This window comes from Apium graveolens, chromosome 2 (genome assembly GCF_009905375.1).
Source record: "Apium graveolens cultivar Ventura chromosome 2, ASM990537v1, whole genome shotgun sequence".
Lineage (NCBI taxonomy): Eukaryota > Viridiplantae > Streptophyta > Magnoliopsida > Apiales > Apiaceae > Apium > Apium graveolens.
The window spans coordinates 57,473,669-57,493,316 of NC_133648.1; the positions used below are offsets into that span (position 1 = coordinate 57,473,669).

General features: G+C 33.4%; 1 protein-coding gene across 2 annotated transcripts; it reads right to left on the reverse strand.

The window, feature by feature from the left end:
• Positions 1 to 6,982: 6,982 nt before the first annotated feature.
• On the reverse strand, positions 6,983 to 14,006 carry LOC141707444 (uncharacterized). Of its 2 annotated transcripts, none has more exons than XM_074510612.1 (4): positions 13,800 to 14,006; positions 7,673 to 8,781; positions 7,331 to 7,401; positions 6,983 to 7,193 (listed from the first exon to the last, which is right to left on the reverse strand). In XM_074510612.1, the coding sequence occupies exons 2-3, from the start codon at positions 8,749 to 8,751 to the stop codon at positions 7,377 to 7,379; spliced, it is 1,104 nt and encodes a 367-aa protein (XP_074366713.1). In that variant the 5' UTR covers positions 8,752 to 8,781; positions 13,800 to 14,006; the 3' UTR covers positions 6,983 to 7,193; positions 7,331 to 7,376. The 2 variants fall into 2 exon arrangements, with proteins under 2 accessions (XP_074366713.1, XP_074366714.1); XM_074510613.1 differs by having other exon boundaries at positions 7,673 to 8,800.
• Between the last annotated feature and the right edge of the window lie 5,642 nt (positions 14,007 to 19,648).

Consider the following 19,648-nt stretch of genomic DNA (forward strand, 5'->3'; position numbering starts at 1 on the left):
AGAGAATTAGAACTTATCCCTACCCTATGCCCGACATGAGGTCTAGTGTCATACCTAGTACAGTTATGACTCATGTACCTATGGAAGTACAAATACAGGATAACCAACATGGGCCATCCACAACTGAGACCACTTCTTCTCTACCATTAGAAGCTAGGAAACCAACCACTTCATCCTCTCAACAGGGTGGAGTGAGTAAAAAGAAGAGAAATGATGCACCATTAACTGTAATTTCTGAGAGTGGTGAGGGTCAAACACAAATTATGTCTAACCTGGTCAAGAAACCAAAGAAGACAAAGAAAGCTGAGTTGACCACTCATTTATCCACCTCTGCATCTTCCCAAAAGGATGCAGTTGTAAAAGAGGGAAATAAACAGACTCTAGAGGCATCTTCTCAACAAGGTGTCTCTATTGAATCAAGCATTCTCCCAAATACAATATGTAAAGAGTCTGCACCCAACTTGAGCACTCTCAAGTTGGTGAAAGAATGAATTTGGTTAGCACACACAAAGAGGGCACATCATTTGATACTCCCTCATTTACTCAGGGGGGGTCTGCCAACACTCAATTCTGATCTCACAAATCTTATTTCACAAATTTCTTCTTCCTATAATGAAAAACTTGAATCCTCATCTCAAGTTTTGCCAAAATCAAGTGACACAGTTCATGAAACTGTGATCACCACCCAGACACTACATTCAGTTGGTGAGAGGCTACATGCTGGGGTAGACCTTGATGACACCAACACAAACACAGGGGTTTCATCAGTTTTAACTGAAGACCCTATGCAAGACACACTAACACCTTTATGTGCCCAATAATCTTTACAGATTGACAGGTTTGGGGGTAGTACTCTTGAGGGGAGCTATCTAAATCCTCTCCAATTCAATGGGAGGTTCCTCTAGCAGGGACAAATTCCCTCAAAACCCTAGCTGAAATTGCACTGTCAATTGAAGCTGGGAGTAAAGTTGCCAATGATCCCGTTATTGGGGAGGAAAGTGTAGCACATTCAAGTGCCAGTTCTTTGCAAGAAGAACAAGGGTTTGAGACCATGGTACATGACAATAACCTATTCAAATCCCCTTCAATTTAAATGGAGGTTCCCACTCTTGGTGAACAACACACTGTCACAACCACAGTTCCAACTGTGAGTACAATTGCGACATCTGTCATAGGTGATATTCCTATCTCCATACCCACTACCTCAAACACATCTCACCAAACACCAAACCTAAATACTTCAAATCAACTATCTACCTCAAACACCCAAAATCAACCCTCACACTTAATATCTCAATGGCTACAGGATGCAGAGATTCAACCAAATACAGTGGATGATCTCCTAGTAGGCCAATTGGCAGGATTGGCCAACATTACCCAACAGCTACTCACAACAGTCATGTTAAATCAGGATTATCAAGCTATATTGTTGTCATACAAGAAAGAAGATGAAGCTCAACAGACCAAGATAGCTAATGAAGCTGAACATGATGGAAATATTGATGCCTGGTTGTCCAAAGATTTCAGTGTTACCATGGATGAGGCCTTGGCTAGATTAAGGGAGGAATACATCACTATCTTAAACAGCAACAACAAGGCCCTCACTCCGCATGAGGTGTATGATGCTATCACGGAGGTCTACAAGGCACAGCTCAAGGCTCTCCATTTCATTGGTAAAGCTCTGGAATAGACTCCGGGTAGACATCAAGAAAAGAAAAGAAAGATGTTTATGGAGAAGATTGATGCACTTCTGCCATCTCAGGTTATGAAGAGAAGATGGCAACCTTCAATTTAACTGGTATAGAGACAACCATCAAGAATCTAAGGCAATCATTTATTACCTTGCATGAGGTTGTCCAACAGCAAATCACTAGAAACAATGACACAAAGGTCAAGTTGGAGCAACTTCATCAAGCAAGATATGAACTTTCAGCCTTATTGATGGAGGAAATTAAGAATTTGGTACAAGCCACCTTTGGCACATCTCTCGCTCACAGTTCACAATCCATACCATCCACATCCACCAACCTGCAAATACATTCGCTATAAGCTCAAGTCTCCTCTCTTCAAGATTCTAATAATTCTCTCTCAGCTCAAGTCAGTGCTCTCACTACTTTGATACAATCTCAACAACAGGACATTAAGTCCTTGGTAGACTCCCATAAGCATCTTCAAATATAAAACTCAATTTCCTTAGGAGCTATCATATGAGCCTTAAATGTGCCTCTGCCAGCAACTACTCACTTAGTAAGATCCCAAATCCCTCTAACTTGAATCAGTTTTCCTGCTAACCGGACTAAGGGGGAGATGGTGACTAAGCTAAAATCAACAAGCCAAATCCAAACCACTCATGATGTTGGTAAAGAAGGACTTCAGTTAGTTGCAGAAGGACCTTGCCTTGACAAGGAGTTCAATGAATTGCTCATAGCACTGAGAGTCTCTCTAAACAACAACTACATCACATAGAAAAGGGCTTTGGTTAAAAACATCAACTTTCGGAGAGTGGTGTTAGTGACAAATGGCAATTTCAGAGAAAAGAGAATTGTAGCCAATGTCAATGATGGTGGTGTAGACAGATGTTTGCAGGTGTCTCTCTTAAATCTTCAATCAAAGAGAGCATTTGAGTTGGATGTCATCATTTAGAAATTCAACAGGGTGATTCCAGAGGACACTCAATTACTTGGGGAGCTTAAAAAGGCATAAATTGTTGTATTTCCTGAAGCCTATCCACAACCAAGTAAAGGGGTGGCCTACATCTGTTCTTTAACCAGAAAATGCAAACAATTCATGATTCCTAAATATTGTCACAAGAAACTTAAGGTTAATCATGACATTGGAAACTGACTTGAGAACAAAGAAGATAAAGACTATTGAAGATGAAGAAATTATCAAGATTCTGAGAAGATATTTGACAAATGCTGAAACTATGCAGCCCAAAACTCAAATCAACACTAGAGATGAGTTGGATAATGATGAGCAGAAGAAAGATGATCAAAAACCTTCTGGATCAAATCCAAGTCAGTCTGGAAAAGTAGCTAGTATCAAGGTGGCAGAGAAGAAGAAAGACAAAGAAGAGAAGAAGGAAAAGGATGACAACAAAAGGAGGAGAAAGGGTGGAGAGGAAGAAATAAAACAGAATAAAGTCCAATAAATCAAAATCACTCAAACTCAAACCCTTAAACCTACCAAATCAAACACTCAACAAACTCCAACCTCAAAGCCCAAATACATGTACAAACAAATCGCAAATTCCTTACTCAAAATACCAATCACATCCAATCATGTCACTCTAAAGAAAATCTCAAACCTACCTTCATTCAAGCCTCCAATCAAGACTCACTTCAAGATTGTTGGGAGAAAACCAAAGAAAATACAAGCTAATGTTGGTGCTATCTGGAACTGCTTTAATCAAGCTGATTTTTTACCTTTAAATAGAAGCACAACAGATGATGACTATTACCAACAACTATCTGAGGAAATAGTCAAAGTTTGGGTTGTCTCTTTGGGAGAAGTCAGAATCTACTACTTGGATGGCTCCTTCATTGTTCTTAGAAGAGGATGGAAACATTTTCAACCACAGAATTGAAGAGGGTCATAAGCTTGATGAAGGATAAGAATACTGGTACAAGAATGTGGAAGGCCATGATGTCTGAAAGGCTGAGAAAAAAGGATGAAAGACATTTTCTGAAAATAAAGGTTGACATATTTTTTAGATTCAGGGTTAATTATCTTAACAATTACTCATTGGATGAATGGCTCAAACTGGTGGAAGCCTTAAGAGGGACAAAAATTATTGAAGAGTGACAAGTGTTAGTAGATCTTAAGGACCTCATTAGGAAAGAAGCTGGTTATGAGAAATTCATTTGATTGCTGTAATTTTGAACTGATGTAATTACTTAATGTATAAAAGTTTGTATTGTCAATCTGTCAATTTTTATGCATTTGATTTTAGCTTAGCGTTAGTCTTGTTATCAGGCATAAATTTGTGATAAGTAATCTTTTTACAAATTGGGGGAGATTGTTGTGCAAGACATGCCTGTACAATAACAAGACTAAATTACATTGACATCCCCGAGATTAAATTGTTTGATAATCAATTCTATATTATGTAATTATATTTTTTGAGTCTGTAAAAATGGTTAGGAGATTAGACTGGGGGATTTTTCTGTGAACAGTTTCAAGCTAAGGAATAAACTCTGGAAGAAGATCAAGTCATGATCATGCCTCAGACAAAAGATGTAGAAGTTTGGAGTTGAATAAAACTGTTCTATGAAAAATGTTTTAAGTCGAGATATCGACAAGTCATAGATCAAGTTATATCGAGAAGTCCAAAATGACTTCTAAAGAATTCCAAAATTGCTTATGGAGAAGTCTCAGAGATATCGACAATTCAAATGAAGATGTAGAGAACTGGAGATACCGACAAGTTATTTCTGCAAGTAGAGATCTCAGAGATATCGACAAGTCAAATGAAGATGTAGAGAACTAGAGATATCGACAAGTCAATTTCTCATATAGAGATCGCAGAGATATTGATAAGTCAAATTGTGTATATAGAGATCTCAAAAATATCGACAAGTCATTTTTACATGTAGAGATCTCAGACATATCGACAAGTCATTTCACATGTAAAGAACTAGGGACCTCGACAAGTCAAATATACCTATAGAGAACTCATAGATATCGATAAGTCATTATACTTATCGATATGTCACTTCTCTATAGAACAATTGGAGATCTCGAAATGCTATCTCAAATTCAGAATACATACAAGTTCAATATTCAAGATTATCAGTCAACAAACAATTCATTCACTGAATTGGAAAGTCTACAAAGCATCTTGAAGAATACACGATCAAAGGTCAAGATTAGCTGAACAAAGGGTGGTCACAGATCTGCAAGATTCTGCACAGATTTACTAACACCAAAAAAGGAAATAGACAAGGTTGCTTTAGAAATTGGTTTAGTACATTTTTAGTGCAAGTTTTGTAAACCTGTGTTGCTAGTCTATAAAGCATGCACGGGTCCTTAGTTCATAGTAACAAACAGATCTAGATTTTCTTGTATTCTCTCAAAAAAGAAGTTGAGTTCTTATTTTCTTAAAAACACAGATTTGTAGCAAGACAAACTTGATTAATTCAATTAAGTGAGTTTTTGATATACTGTGTTTGTGTGAATTCAGTTAAACATAATATCTACATTTCTTAAAATTGCTTTGTTCAAACCATAATCCATTAAGTTTAAAACCAAGAACAATCCAAGAAACACATTCACCCACATATTACATTTCATAGCATTTAATATCTAACACCTTGCAAAAAAAGATCAAGATATTGTAAATGCAATGTATCTTGTTAATGTCACTAAATCTTTGCTTAAAACAATAGGGAGAGATGGATGGAAGGATTTTATAAAAAAAAGTTACATCATTTCGTGAAGAATATGAAATTGTCGTTCTTGACATGAATGCAAGTTTTGTGGATCCAAGAAGAACCTTAAGAAAGTCCGGGGTGTTAGACAAATTATCATGTTTATCATAATGACAAGTTTGTGGATATTTTAGAAAAATAAATTGAAGAATTGAACGACCGGTTTAGTGAAATTGGTATCGACTTACTCTTATGCATGTCATGTCTTGATTCACAAAACTCTTTTCGTGGTTTTGATAAAGAGAAGTTGATCAAGTTTGCAAAATTTTATCCTTCCGAATTTTCTCCTATACAAATTATGGAGTTTGAAAGGGCACTTCCGTTTTACTTTGAAGATGTAAGACATGAAGATATGTTCTATAAATTAAATGCAATTGCGGGGCTTGGTAAAAAATGATTAAAACCGAAAAGCATTTAATTCATCGATTGGTCTATCTACTTATAAAGTTAGCTATGTTTTTACCCGTGATAACCGCCGGAGTTGAGAGATCCTTCTCCGCTATGAATATTGTAAAGATTACGCTTCGTAATAGAATTGGAGATTAGTGGCTAAATAATTTATGAGTCACCTATGTTGAACGACATATTTTTATGACGGTTAAGACCTATGATGTACTTCAAAAATTTCAAAAAATGAAACCTCTTAGAATAGCATTGTTATTGTAATTTTAAGTATGTAAAACCTTAATATTATTATAAGAATTTTGATGGTAAATTATGTATAAATAAATTATGATACATTTTGGCCCTTCCTATACAAATATCCTGGGTCCTCCACTGCATTTGCATATCAACTTCATCTTCTTTGACTGCCGTTACCAGATCTAAAATCAATATTGACGCGATTAGAATTCTACTGCATCCGTAGGTTCTTGGTCCAGGATAATTAGTTGTTGGGTGCCCAAACAATTTCTACAGTTCATATACAGTGTTGTATTTGCACTGTTCTTAACATTTTGGTTGGCACTACAACAGTTGCACAATTTGTTATTGGGAAGCAAATTGTAGCAGTTTGGTGAGAACTTGAAATTGGTACAACGAATATAACATCCCGGCATTAGGATTTTCAGCTTCTTACTTTTACTTGGTTTGTGCACTGAAGGATTCCCCATTGTATAAATAGATGTAAAAAAATCAGTCAATTCAAGCAATTTGGCTTTAAAGTCAGATGAGAGTAATAAATAAATTTACTGTCAACATGGCACCGCTATACATATCAAAGTTAGCTGAAGGAAAAATCATGTTGCAAAACTGTCGTAGACCCCCTGTGGAGCTGCACGGATTACAAAATATATTATTCCTTCGTTTCCTAAATGTATATTATACCTTCTTACGCTTGATGATTCCTATTTCATAACACTAACACCTGCCGTTAGTAGTCTTGCATATTCTACTTCTTGAAAAACAAAAACCTACTTGATACTCATTAAATGCATGGTTAGCAAATAAAGTATGCTTTCCAAAAGCAGAAGGATTGACCTCCTTAACAACAAATTTGCTTGGCCTAAAATGACCGATCTACACTACTACTACTACTAATAATTTACTAATAATGATAATAATAGTAATAGAATAGACTGAACTTAAGTCATGTAATAACAAAGTAAATGAAAACTTAGCAAACTGACAAACATATATCTTCCAAGCATTTCAAAAGTTCGAATCCAGGTCAATTTCCATAACAATTAGAAGCTACTGCCAAAGAACATTCACCATATTTTGGCACATGGCACATGAAGGGAAGACTGCAGAGGTTCATCGTATCTGCAGAACAGGGATATTATGCCCTCGAGGACAAGTTAGTTTGTGTAACTTGTTGAAACCATATTTTTCAAATAAAATAAATCTTATCAGATGATATAAATAATTACATATAGTTAAGCAAAGAAGGATCGGTTTACCATATATTCGTCGTCCTCCATAACTTCGGTCTACCGATGCATCATTTCATTGTGAATCTTGTCTTGCATGACTGCAGCACAAGTCAGAAAACAATATCGGAATGTTTATTAACTATAAACATTCATGTAAAAGAAGTAGATTTCTTTTACAAAGCCTCTATTCTACTGTACTGTAGATTTAAAAGCACGAAATAAATGTCATTTAACTTCCATAATATTAACAGATACTTTTTGCACACTATAGTACAGTAGCATATACTGTACGTAATTATACAAATGTATGCAAATATTTATGATAAATCACTAATTTTCAGGAAAAATAAAAGAATAACAGCTCCTTACATGCGCAAAACACTGGACAACTCGCACATATTTTCACATCGATATGATTGGTATCCCATAGCTTGTAGATGCAGAACCCCTGCATCAGCAGATTGTTGATTATACTTGGTAACTCGGAATTTAGTGCACTCTACTACACCAGTTCTGGAAGGACCTAAAGGGTCCTCAACATAAACTGTAAAGCAACAAAAAATGTTCTCTTGCAAGTGCATCAAAACAGGTCCCATACGTGTTGTGTCAAACCCACGACCAAAATCATAAAGCACCGACTCATTTGTGTACCCCACATAGAGAATGTGTTTGTCCAAGTCATATGCATATATATATCTTTCATCAACCCAATAGATAGTTTTCTCCCACACAACACTAACTGGGTTCAAAACCTGGATAGTTGACATAGATACGGGGTTAAACAAGTACTCATTCCAAACCCCATTGTGCACACCATAAAGAAGTGCACCTTGGGCAACATGTCGGCTGCCAATCAAGATGGTAGTACCCATGCAGATGTCAGAACTTCCAATAAGGACTGTATTAGCCTCGTAAGGGATAGCAAACGGGGGAAAGTCTAGAGATAATCGGTTTGGGGGTTCTGTCAATGGCTTCCATTTCTGCCTATGTTTAGGCTTTTTCGTGTCCAAGCACTCCGCATACGGTGAGTTATTAGAATCTGTTTGACTCAGTCCACCAAATACATATATTATCATTTGCAAGGCAACTACAGCTGGAAAAAATCTACCCTGATTCATTGGTGGGTGATTACAATCAAGTTCAAGTTCTGGTTTATTTGGGTCAAATCTTCTGACCTCTTTGCTAGCTAAAAAACCACTAGATTTATCACTGTTTGAGCCCCCGATGCAATACACCATATTGCCCACAGAAACAAGTGATGTTCCGAAACTGAGTGGGGCAGATCCACGGACATGGATTGTTACATCAGGAGGAGATTTACTTCGAAGGGATTGTTTTAGCACCTCCTCATCTGTCGTCTCAGCTGATATTGAAGTCACGGCATAATTCAAATTAATAGGACCATTACATAGTACGATGGAGGCTTCTTTGCTTAGTTTCCTAGCCATATGTTCTTCCTTGCTTTACTTGGACCAGCACTACAATTACATATTTTCCCTGTCAGTTGTTTGAGATAAAGAATTTTGATCTGATTTCAATTACACTACCAACAAAATTTAATGCATACACAAATAAAAAACCAAGGCAAATTACATAAGAATCAAGATAAAACCACACCTAATTAGATCCAACATTCTGTTGCGAAACATTGTAACTGAGTTTACGTATATACGTGCAGAGTGACTTTAGGAATATCTTTTCAATTAATTAGATAACACTATCAAAATGGTCATCATCTCTTGTTTCAATATCTTCAAAAATATAATTATGTAATCATTGATATAAATTAGAATCCTACCCTAGGGACTTTTTCTAAAAAAAGGCCCACAAATTCCGTAATGGCCTATTTGGGAACTTGGATTCCATTCGAAATTCTGTATTTGATCAAATAACATATTTGGATAACCCAAAGAATTTGGAATTGGAATTGGATTTGGATTTTAAGACATTAATAACCTTTATTAATAAGCGAAACCTTCTTTTGGTGGTTATTGGTTTCACTACTTCTTGGTTTGACCAACTTTTAGTTTCACCTCTTTTTAAATCACATTATAACTCTAAATGTATTATTTTTTTTTCTTTTTTGATTTCTAATTGATATATAGTTCTATATTCACTTTTGATTCCTATATAACTTATATATATATATATATATCTTTTACCCGTTTTTTAATTCTTATATTTATATTATTTTATATATTAGAATTCTACCTTAATTACTTTAATTGACTTTGTTTAATATTAGCTGCAATTAATAACTCAATTATTATCTCAAATTAAATCTACACCAAAATAGCTTTGATAAGATGCTCATGACAAGTTTAATGGAATAGTTGCACCAGTTTTCCAAATATAAAAATATTAAAAAACTAAAAAAAAATCAATAATAACTTTTTTAATAAGCGATACCTCTTTTTGGTGTTACTTTGTTTTCACTTTTTGGTTTCACCCCTTTTTGAAACTCATTATAACTCTATATGTATTATTATAATTATATTTTGATTCAATATAATTCTATATTCTCTTTCAATTCATATATGATTTATAATTCTATATGTATTATTTTTACACGTTTTCTTATTGTTATATGCCTGGTATTTATATCGTTTTTATATATTGGAATTCTACCTTAATAACTTTATTGACTTTGTTTAATATTAGTTGCAATTAATACCTCAATTATTATCTCAAATTAAATCTACACCAAAATTGCTTTAAAAGTACCGATACTCCAAATACAAAAAATATTAAAAACTAAAAAGTTTAATTAATCTTTTTCTTTTAATCTTAAAATTTATATAATTATTTTAATAAAATAAACGAAATCCTATTTACATTGTAATTCTTAGATTCACACCTATAAAACAAAATTCAGCACCAAAATAAAAATTTATACATATAAAAAGAATAATTTATTATAAAAAAATATGCAAATAAATATAAAATCATAAACTATATAAAAAACTTGAATCCAGCGGATAGTAAGTAATCCGATTTAGAACTTATTACAAATTCAAATCCTAGAGAATATATACTCTTTATTAACGAGAGAAACATAAAATATCAAATTTTGTTAATCACTCAAATTTGGGTTTATTCTCTATAATATATATAATAATACAAGATTTATTTATTTTATTCGGTATTTTGATTTCACCCGGGCTCTCCCTATAATTATAATATTATAATTTATTAGATATTTCATACTCTATAATGATATTATTTTCGACTTTGTATAACTAAATCATTAATATCATAGATATCATCTGGGCAATTGAAAGTTTTGTGAAGATCAACTCTATTTGCTTACTCCATTCCTGAATGTAAGTAGATACTTTTGATTTTTAATAACGTTGATTTATGTAAGGTTAAACTATCTGCCAATTATGTAAAATATTAGTTATGTCTGTTCGGCACGTGATAATTTTGAGTTTGATAATCTATGAGATTTGAGTTAATCAAAACTAGCTATAATTTCAAAACAAAATTGGTAATAATAATAATATATTTAATATATAGAGTAATTGGCACTTTGTAACTCATTTGTTTCGGCATTTTTTCAATTCGGGTCTATATTATGTTTACTTGCAAGTTGTAACTTTAAATTTCGCTTTGTTTTGCACCCCTTGGACCCTTTTTAATTTTTATATCAAGGGTAAAATCGGAAATTTCTGATATCCAAGAACAGATCGCCGGATCCTTAGATTTCCCGGTCCAAACCAACAAATAAATACATGAATCAATTGCAAATAGCGCCGAGTAAAACCAAACCGAAACCGAAAAAATGAACCGAACCGTACTAATTCGGTTAGGATCAGTCTTGATTTTTTTAAAATTTGTTCTATTCGGTCCGGACCGAATAGACCGAAATAAAATTCGGTTCGTTCCGGTTCTTTTAAAAAATATTTTGGTTAATAGACCAAATTATAAATTCTATAATTTTATATTATATATTTTATATATATATCTTAAAAATTATAATCATAATTTTTAATTATATTTATACACTCTTAGAACTCTACATATCACCTTACTTTAATTATATTTTAGATTTCATATTTTTTGGTTTAAAATTTTTAATACAATTTTTTTAAAAAAAACAAATTCGGCCCGTTCGGTCCAAAACCGGACCGAATTATTTCGGTTCGGTTTGGTCCGTTCCATAATACAATTTCGGTACGGTTTTGGATCGAACCGAAGGAATGTTCAACCGAATTTGCAAATAACAAGCAAAAGCTATTTGTAATATCAAATTTCATGAAAATTGCCCGAAAATCAAACCCCAATTCGAAATAAGAATCCTAGAATCGAGTTTAATTTTTTATTTTAGCGAATATGGATCGGCCTATTAAATATTCGCTACATTTATAATTGGATTTTTTTATCGAATCTTGGATCAAATATTTAATATGCTGATCCATATCCGCTAAAATAAAAATTGAACTCGATTCTAATATTCTTATTATTGGGGGTTTGATTTTCGGGCATTTTTCATAAAATTTGATGTTACAGATAGTTTTTGCTTGTTATTTGCAATCGATTCATATATTTATTTGTAGGATTGGATTGGAAAATCGAAAGATCCGGCGATTTGTTCTTTGAGACCAGAAATTTTCGATTTTACCCCTAATATAAAAGTTAAAAATGGGGGTAAAATAAAGCAAAATTCAAAGATAAAGGTGCAACTTGCAAGGAAACATAATATAGACCTGAATTGAAAAAAGGCCCAAAGAAATGGGTTACAAAGTGCCAATTACTCTAATATATATAATCATAATTTAGAATTATTTTTTTAAAATATAATTTAGTATTGATATTTAGATCTCGACCCGTACTTTGCACGGGTTGTAAACTAGTTTTATATAATAAGAAAACTAAAAATCATTTGTAGTTTATACTTTTGGTCACCAGATTTTTTTACGGACGTTCCATTATCAACTCATAAAGAGTTTTAGATATTAACTCAAAATAAGAATTATATTTCTTATATATATATAAGGATAACTGTGATATAGAATACTTAATTAAATGTATATTAATTTACATTTAATAGCTTACAAAAAAATGGTCTTGCTTATTATATATAAAAAATAATTCTTATTTTATATAAATCCATTTAATTAATGGTCTTGCTTACAAAAAAATGGATGTCAATAGCTTATTAGAACTTTCTAGTGAAAATGACATGTGTTTAAAAATCCCTCGTTTATAAGAGATTACAAACATCATTCTTGAAAATATTGTTGAAGATGATGTTGATGATACAACACCACTGAAACTTGTTACCTAAAGAAGCACTCTAACACAAACTTTCTATTGCAGTATGAAAATACCACACGTGAACTTTCAGTTGTATTAAGGAATGTTTTTATTGCAGTATGAAAATACCACATCTGAACTTTTGGATGCAATCAGGAATTCAAGAATGCTAGGGATGAGTTTTGTGTAGATTGAAATTTTAAGAAAAAGCATACAACACTAAACACTTATTTTACAAAAATGTGATAGATATATTTTTATGATTATAAAAAGTAACTAATTTATAATATTATTGTTTATTGGGAACACATAAGTTCTAAAAATCGGTTAACTCGTCCAAATACTCATTTTTAACCGCTAATCTGAGTTCCTAGTAGTCATCAGGTTCAAAAACTAATTTTTAGAGAAGCGGTCAAAAATTAACTTGACCCCGAATGCTTGGTACCAAACTCGGTCTTGACAACTAGTACACATATATAGCATAACCAATGTTGCAAAATCGGGAATCGGACATAAATTGTTGAGCTACCGATTTATGACTAATTGGAGTAAACATAGGAGGTATTTTAATATTAAAATATTCTTATGATTATTTATTTATTTATTAACATATATATATGTCATTAATTCCATAATTATTCATATTAAAAAAATGTTGTAATCTAATTTTAGTTACTATATACACTCTAATAGATAAAACTTGCAAGGATTAATCGTATTTCAAAAATCAAATCAATCTGGCACCATATAGAGGATTAATCGGGGATCAATCGATTATATCAAGGAGGGGATTAATCGGGGATCGATCGATTATATCAAGGATTTTTAGAACACTGAGGAGTACACTTAAGGGGTCGTCAGGTGAATGATCTCGGTTAACAGGAATCGAACCTCAAACTCATGTATTAGTGTTTTGATGTGGAATACATTCCCATCAAATGTATAAATCATTCCCAACTTACCCCTTGGGATACCATGTATTCCCATTCCCATTAATCCAGGGCACACCTCGATCCCAGTTCTAAGTTACAAAATATTAGTTGAAATTTGTTTCGTCCCAACTATAATCAGCACTGAATTTTTTTTCGGGCTTAAAGAAAAAGAAAAATGGCTATCGAGATTCAAGAACTTGAGAGTTTAGTCACACAGCTGCATACACATCACTGGTATACAAAACAAAACTCAGTCATATTCTAATTACACAGACAAGATAAGATATCCAAGTAGAAAAAAGTACCCAGATGTCCGGCATGCTGTATAGATGTAGATCGGAACTTCTTGAAATCAACATAGATGCAGAAATATATGTGTGTGATATTTAAATTTATTTTTCTTCCACCTTTTGGGTTTAAATATGTTGAAAAGTAATTGAGAAAGAGGGAGATCTTGCAGCCGCCAGCGATAAGGTCAATCTGTTCAGCTACTAGGTCGATGCAAACTATGACGGAAGATATAAGCTACATATATATTCCAAACGATTTAAGTGAAGAAAAAGTAAAAAAACGAGTAAATTAGTTAAACCGATTAATATTATATATATAAAGTGCGTATAGTGAAGAAAAGTAGTTGATAAAGTTATTTTAAAAATTATAAAAACTTTATTATTTTTGAAAAGTTTTCAAATGTAAATGATTGGAAGGGGAATCCCAAAAAAAAGTGTAAACAATGGAGGGACAAAGGGAGTATTACACAACAAGCATCCCACACCCGAAAGGTGCCCCACATACGACTTCCTTGAAACGGTAATATTTAAAAAAATTATTTATCCCGTTTTATTATATTTAATTTTTTTATTTATAAAAGGAAAAATAAAAAAATATTTTTTTAATAACCAAAATTAGGGGATAACCATTAAATATAATTATATTTTATTTCGGTTATTATAATATAGTATAAATATAGATGCCACTGTAGTAGTCATATATCTTAGACTTGTATAGAATACTATATTAATTTTTCCAAAAAAATATGTTACCTTTCATTAATTTTATATTAATTTCTTCTAAACTTTAAAAAATTAAAATATATTCAAATCATATTTATCTACTCCACTTTTAAGATCGTGATATTTAAAAATCACTACTAATAAAAAATGATAATACACCTAGAGGGGGTGAATAGGTGATTATGGCTAACTAGGATTACTTTTAAATTTTACCCGATAATATCTTGCTGAGATTTTACCAAACGAACTATAATCTGACAATGATAGTAAGCTGAGATGACTAAATGCAATGCAGAAAATAATGTGCAGAAAAGTAAATAGAACACACAAGAATTTTAGCCAGGTTCAACCCCTAAGCCCCAATGGTCTACAACCTGGTCCCTTACCAAATTGGTAAGAGAATATATTATTGATCAATGAAGTTACAACTACAAGATACAACAATATATCTCCCTTTATCCTAGTTGCTGATAATGGCTTGCTGAAACCCTGTTTAAGAACCTGTACTCTAAGTACTATACTACCCCGTAGTACAAACTCCTCTAGCAAGTACCCTAAACCCTTATTTCCCTTAGCTAACTTATCCACCAACTAATCAATACAATTTGAAAAATACAAATCAATGATAAAGATTACAACTCAAACTATAGACTCTCTAATATGAAACACGTGTATATAATTAAGAGTTCGAGAGTATTTTGAAATCAATAAAGTCCAGGAGTTGTATGTTTTTGCTTGCAATTCGTTAGTCCTTTAAAAACTGCAAGAACCAATATATAACCATACATTAACGTTTGAAAACAGCCTTAACAAATTACAACGGCTAGAATCCAATTCTACCGTGTAAGATCGTTGGGATGGTTTTCCAACGTTCATGTATACGTTAGATAGAAGAGAAACAAAGATGTCCAACGTTCAGAAAATATCTCTTCTATTTTGTAGAGTATAAAACGTTTAAATCAGTTTGTAGAAGATAGAGTTTGAAAGAAAAACAAACTCCTATTCTTTAGGAAAACAATTAGAAAAAGTAAAAACGATTTATAATTGAGCTCTATGTATATAATGCATGTATATTATATTAGAGAATCCTTATAACTGATATATAAGAAGATCCTATAATATTTCCATGAAATTCGACTTCCTTGTTGAATCTGGACTGTGTATCTTGGCTTGCTGTTATTCTGACACTGTTGATCATAGCTTGCTGAGATACAATATTGTCTTATAACAGCTTGCTACAATTATGCTTAAAATTACAAAGTCATTAAGCTGATTACCTGCAAACAAGCTTAGATAACAGTATTATAGCTTGTTGTGTTGATCATCAAAACTAAGGAATTTACAATCTCCCACTTTTTGATGATTACACACATCTAGGAGAATTTATAAAACTTCCCCTAAATCTATGCATATCTCAAAATATAAAATAAAACTAAAGATATCACAATTAGCATAATAAGCATCTACATGCAAAAACAATTTAACAGATTTCCAATATTAGTAGCATCAGCATAACCAAGTCTTAAACCAAAACTCTCAAGCAAGTTTTACCACACCACATAAACAGATAGACACCAAATCAAGTACCAGATGCATCAAGTCTTAAGAAAAACAGAACTTAAACAAAAACCCAAGTTCAGAAATTAGAGAGACTTAATTAAATTCTCCTAAATTCTCCCTCTTATATCATCAAAAGCAGATTAGTCTTCTTGAGCAGAATTGATAGCAGCATCTTCTTTTGTTGAGAAGAACTCATCTTGCTTCTCCTGTTGGTCCATCCCTTCAACAGCATTCACAAGGTCATCCAAGCCAGTGTCTAAGTCTGTATTTGACTGAGAGGCTGAAGGTTTCTGAGTAGACATGAAGTTCAGCAAAACATCATTCAAACCCTTGACCTCTGTCTTGAGCTGGTTGACTTGCTCAGTAGTGGCAGCAACATGACCAAACAACAAGGTATTATCATCTTGAATACCTTTAAGCAGCTGCATCATCTCAGAAGTTGGAGAAAAAGTTGAAGGCCCAGTAACAACAGGAGATTCAGGAACAATAGTAGGCAAAATCCTAACAATCTATCCATTTTCAATTTGTAAATTAGACTGAGATAACACTTTAGCATCCAAAACTTCCTTAACACTTACCTTAACAGCAGTCTTAATATCCACCTTAAAGAATTCAAATACCTTGGTAAGCATTAAACCATAAGGGAGTCCAATCTTTTTCTGATTAACAGCGGCAATCATATTCTTGAGAACCAGATTTGACAAATCAAAAGCCCTACCAGCTAGGAGCATAGAAACCAGAGTAACATCTTGACAACTAAAGGTTGATTTATTCCCACCCCTTGTGTAATATATAATAGATGATGTCAAAGATTACTGGAGCTAACAATGTCATTAATCTTCAATAATCTGAACTTGTGCATAATTTCATAATGAACAAGTTGGGGGAGATTGTAATATATAATAGATGATGTCAAAGATTACTGATGCTAACAATGTCATTAGCAATCAGTCAAGCTTGGGGCCAACCCTAAGATTAGTTGTACTGTAACCTTAATCTGTAATTTATACTTGTAACACTTAATGTCTGTAAAATGTAAATGGAGCAGACTGGAGCATTTTTCTCTAAACAGTGTCAAGCCTAAGAACTCTATCTGGAAGAAGATCAAGAAGGTCATGCCTCAGAAGAATAATTCTGTTTGGTGAAAAATATTCTAAGTCAAGATCTCTACAAGTCACAGAATTAGTGTTATAGAGAAGTCATTCGAGAACTCAGGAATTGCCTATCGAGAACTCAGGAATTGTCTATCGAGAACTCAGGAATTTTCTATCGAGAACTCAGGAAATGCTATTGGAGATATCGATAATTCAGATACCCATTCGAGAACTCAGAGATATCGACTAGTATACATTCATTAGAGAACTCTGAGTTATCGATAAGCCAAAGTCCATTAAAGAACTCTGAGTTATCGATAAACCAAAATTCACTAGAGAACTCAGAGTTATCGATAAGTCAAGTCAACAATGAAGTTTCAGAGATATCGACAAGCCAACATGCCTATCGAGATGTCGAGTTCTCTATAGCTTAACTGGAGATCTCGAAGTGAAGAAATTTCTCTAAGTACAAAATTGCAGAACAGTTTAATATCCAAGGTTGCAAATCAACAAACAATTCACATAGCTGGATTGACAAGTCTACAAAAAGCAGCTTGAGAGATGTGCAAGATCAATGGCAAAGATTAACTGACAGAGGAAGATTAAAGTAAACACGGGATGCTAAAAATATGCTAAGCCAGAAATGGAAGATTTGATTTTCTATAAATAGAAATGACAAGTGACGGTTTAGAAAAGCTAATAGCATGATTATTATCCTCTGTGTAAACTAGCAGTTAACTGAGTTATAAAGTTAACACTAGTCCTCTAGTCAGTTGTAACAATCTAGATAGAAAATCATGTATTCTCTCTCAAGAAAGGAGCTAAGTTCTAAAACAAGAACTTAGAGATTTTGTAGCAAAACACTGCTTGATTTTTAATATAAAATTAAGTGAGTTTTGAAGATCTTTGTTTTACATATTTGCACAGTTATTTATGTTTAACATCTATTTTACTAAATCATTGATAACAACCAACTGCTAAAGTCTAAGTCGATCAAAAATCAAACATTTAAGCCAAAACACATTCACCCCCCCCCCTCTGTGTTGTATTCATACCTAACAAGTGATATCAGAGCAAAATCTGAAAGTAAACAGATTAGATCTTGGAAAGATGAATACACGGAAAATCAGTAGTATCAAGATTCCTCCCTTTGATAAGGCCAACTACACTTTATAGAAAAAGAAAATGTTGATGTTTATAAGAATGGCCAATCACCTTTATATTGGTATCCTCAAGAATGGGCCCTTCACTCCTGTAGTTAGAGTTGAGGAAACCATAGATGGAGATATGGTTATTCCAGCTCATTATGCTCCCAAGGATCCCTATGAGTATACTGAACCTGAAAGAGAGAAAGTTTCCCTAGACAGTGCTTTGCAACTGATACTAATTGAGTCACTTGACAATGTAATGTATAATAACATTGTCAACTGTGACACTGCTAAACAGATCTGGGAAAAGATTGAAATACTTTGTGAAGGAACTGAGGAGGTTAGGTCAAATCAAATAAGGATATTGATTTCTCAGTATGAGGGTTTTATGGCTAAACCAAAGGAGGGTATTACTGATGTGTTTGAAAGATTTAATAAGGTGATAAATGACTTGCAGCTTCATAATAAATTTTATGATGTTGAAGAAGTGAATTTGAAGTTCTTGCTTACTCTCCCTGATCATTTGGAACAAAAGATCTCTGCAATTAGAGAAGGAAGGGATTTGAGTAGAATCACACTGGAAGTGCTCTATGGGGTTCTGAAAACGTATGAACTTGAAATGATTCAAAAAAATCATTAATGGCTGGTCAAGGATATGTACTGGATGGCTCAAGTGCACTGATTGTGAAAGATGGCCAGACCTCTAATGATGAGCAAAGATCCCAAACTCCAGAAATTTCTATAAGTGAGAAAAGAGTCAATGACACTAAAGAGCAAGTCATACTGGAATTGGATGAAGAAGATGAGTTCTACACTCTTGATGAGCTTGATGAGCTAGACAAATTAATGGCTTACTTGGCTAGAAAATTCTCTAACATTAGAGTGAAGAAACCAAGATTTTTCAAGAGCAAAGGACAGTCCTTCAACAAAAATAGCAGCTGGACAGGAAAAGGAAAGTACACTCCTGATAGCAAAACTGGCTACAAAACTGGATCTGTTGATAGATCAAACATAAGGTGCTTTAACTGTGATGAGCTGGGCCATTTTGCTACAGAATGTAGGAAACCCAAGAAGGCAATGAAAGACAAAGCCTATCTTGAATTGGAAGCAAAGTATGATGCTCTTCTAAAGAAGCAACAAGGGAAAGCTTATATTGCTGAGGGCAAGAGCTGGGATGATTCAGATAATGATGAAGATGAAGAAGTTGGAAACTATGAACTCATGGCCTTGGAGCAAGGAGACTCTTCATCATCTAAATCATAGGTACCAACTCTTACCACAATTGATTTAAATGTGAGTCAATATAAGGAAACTGTTGAAAATATGAGCACAGAAATGT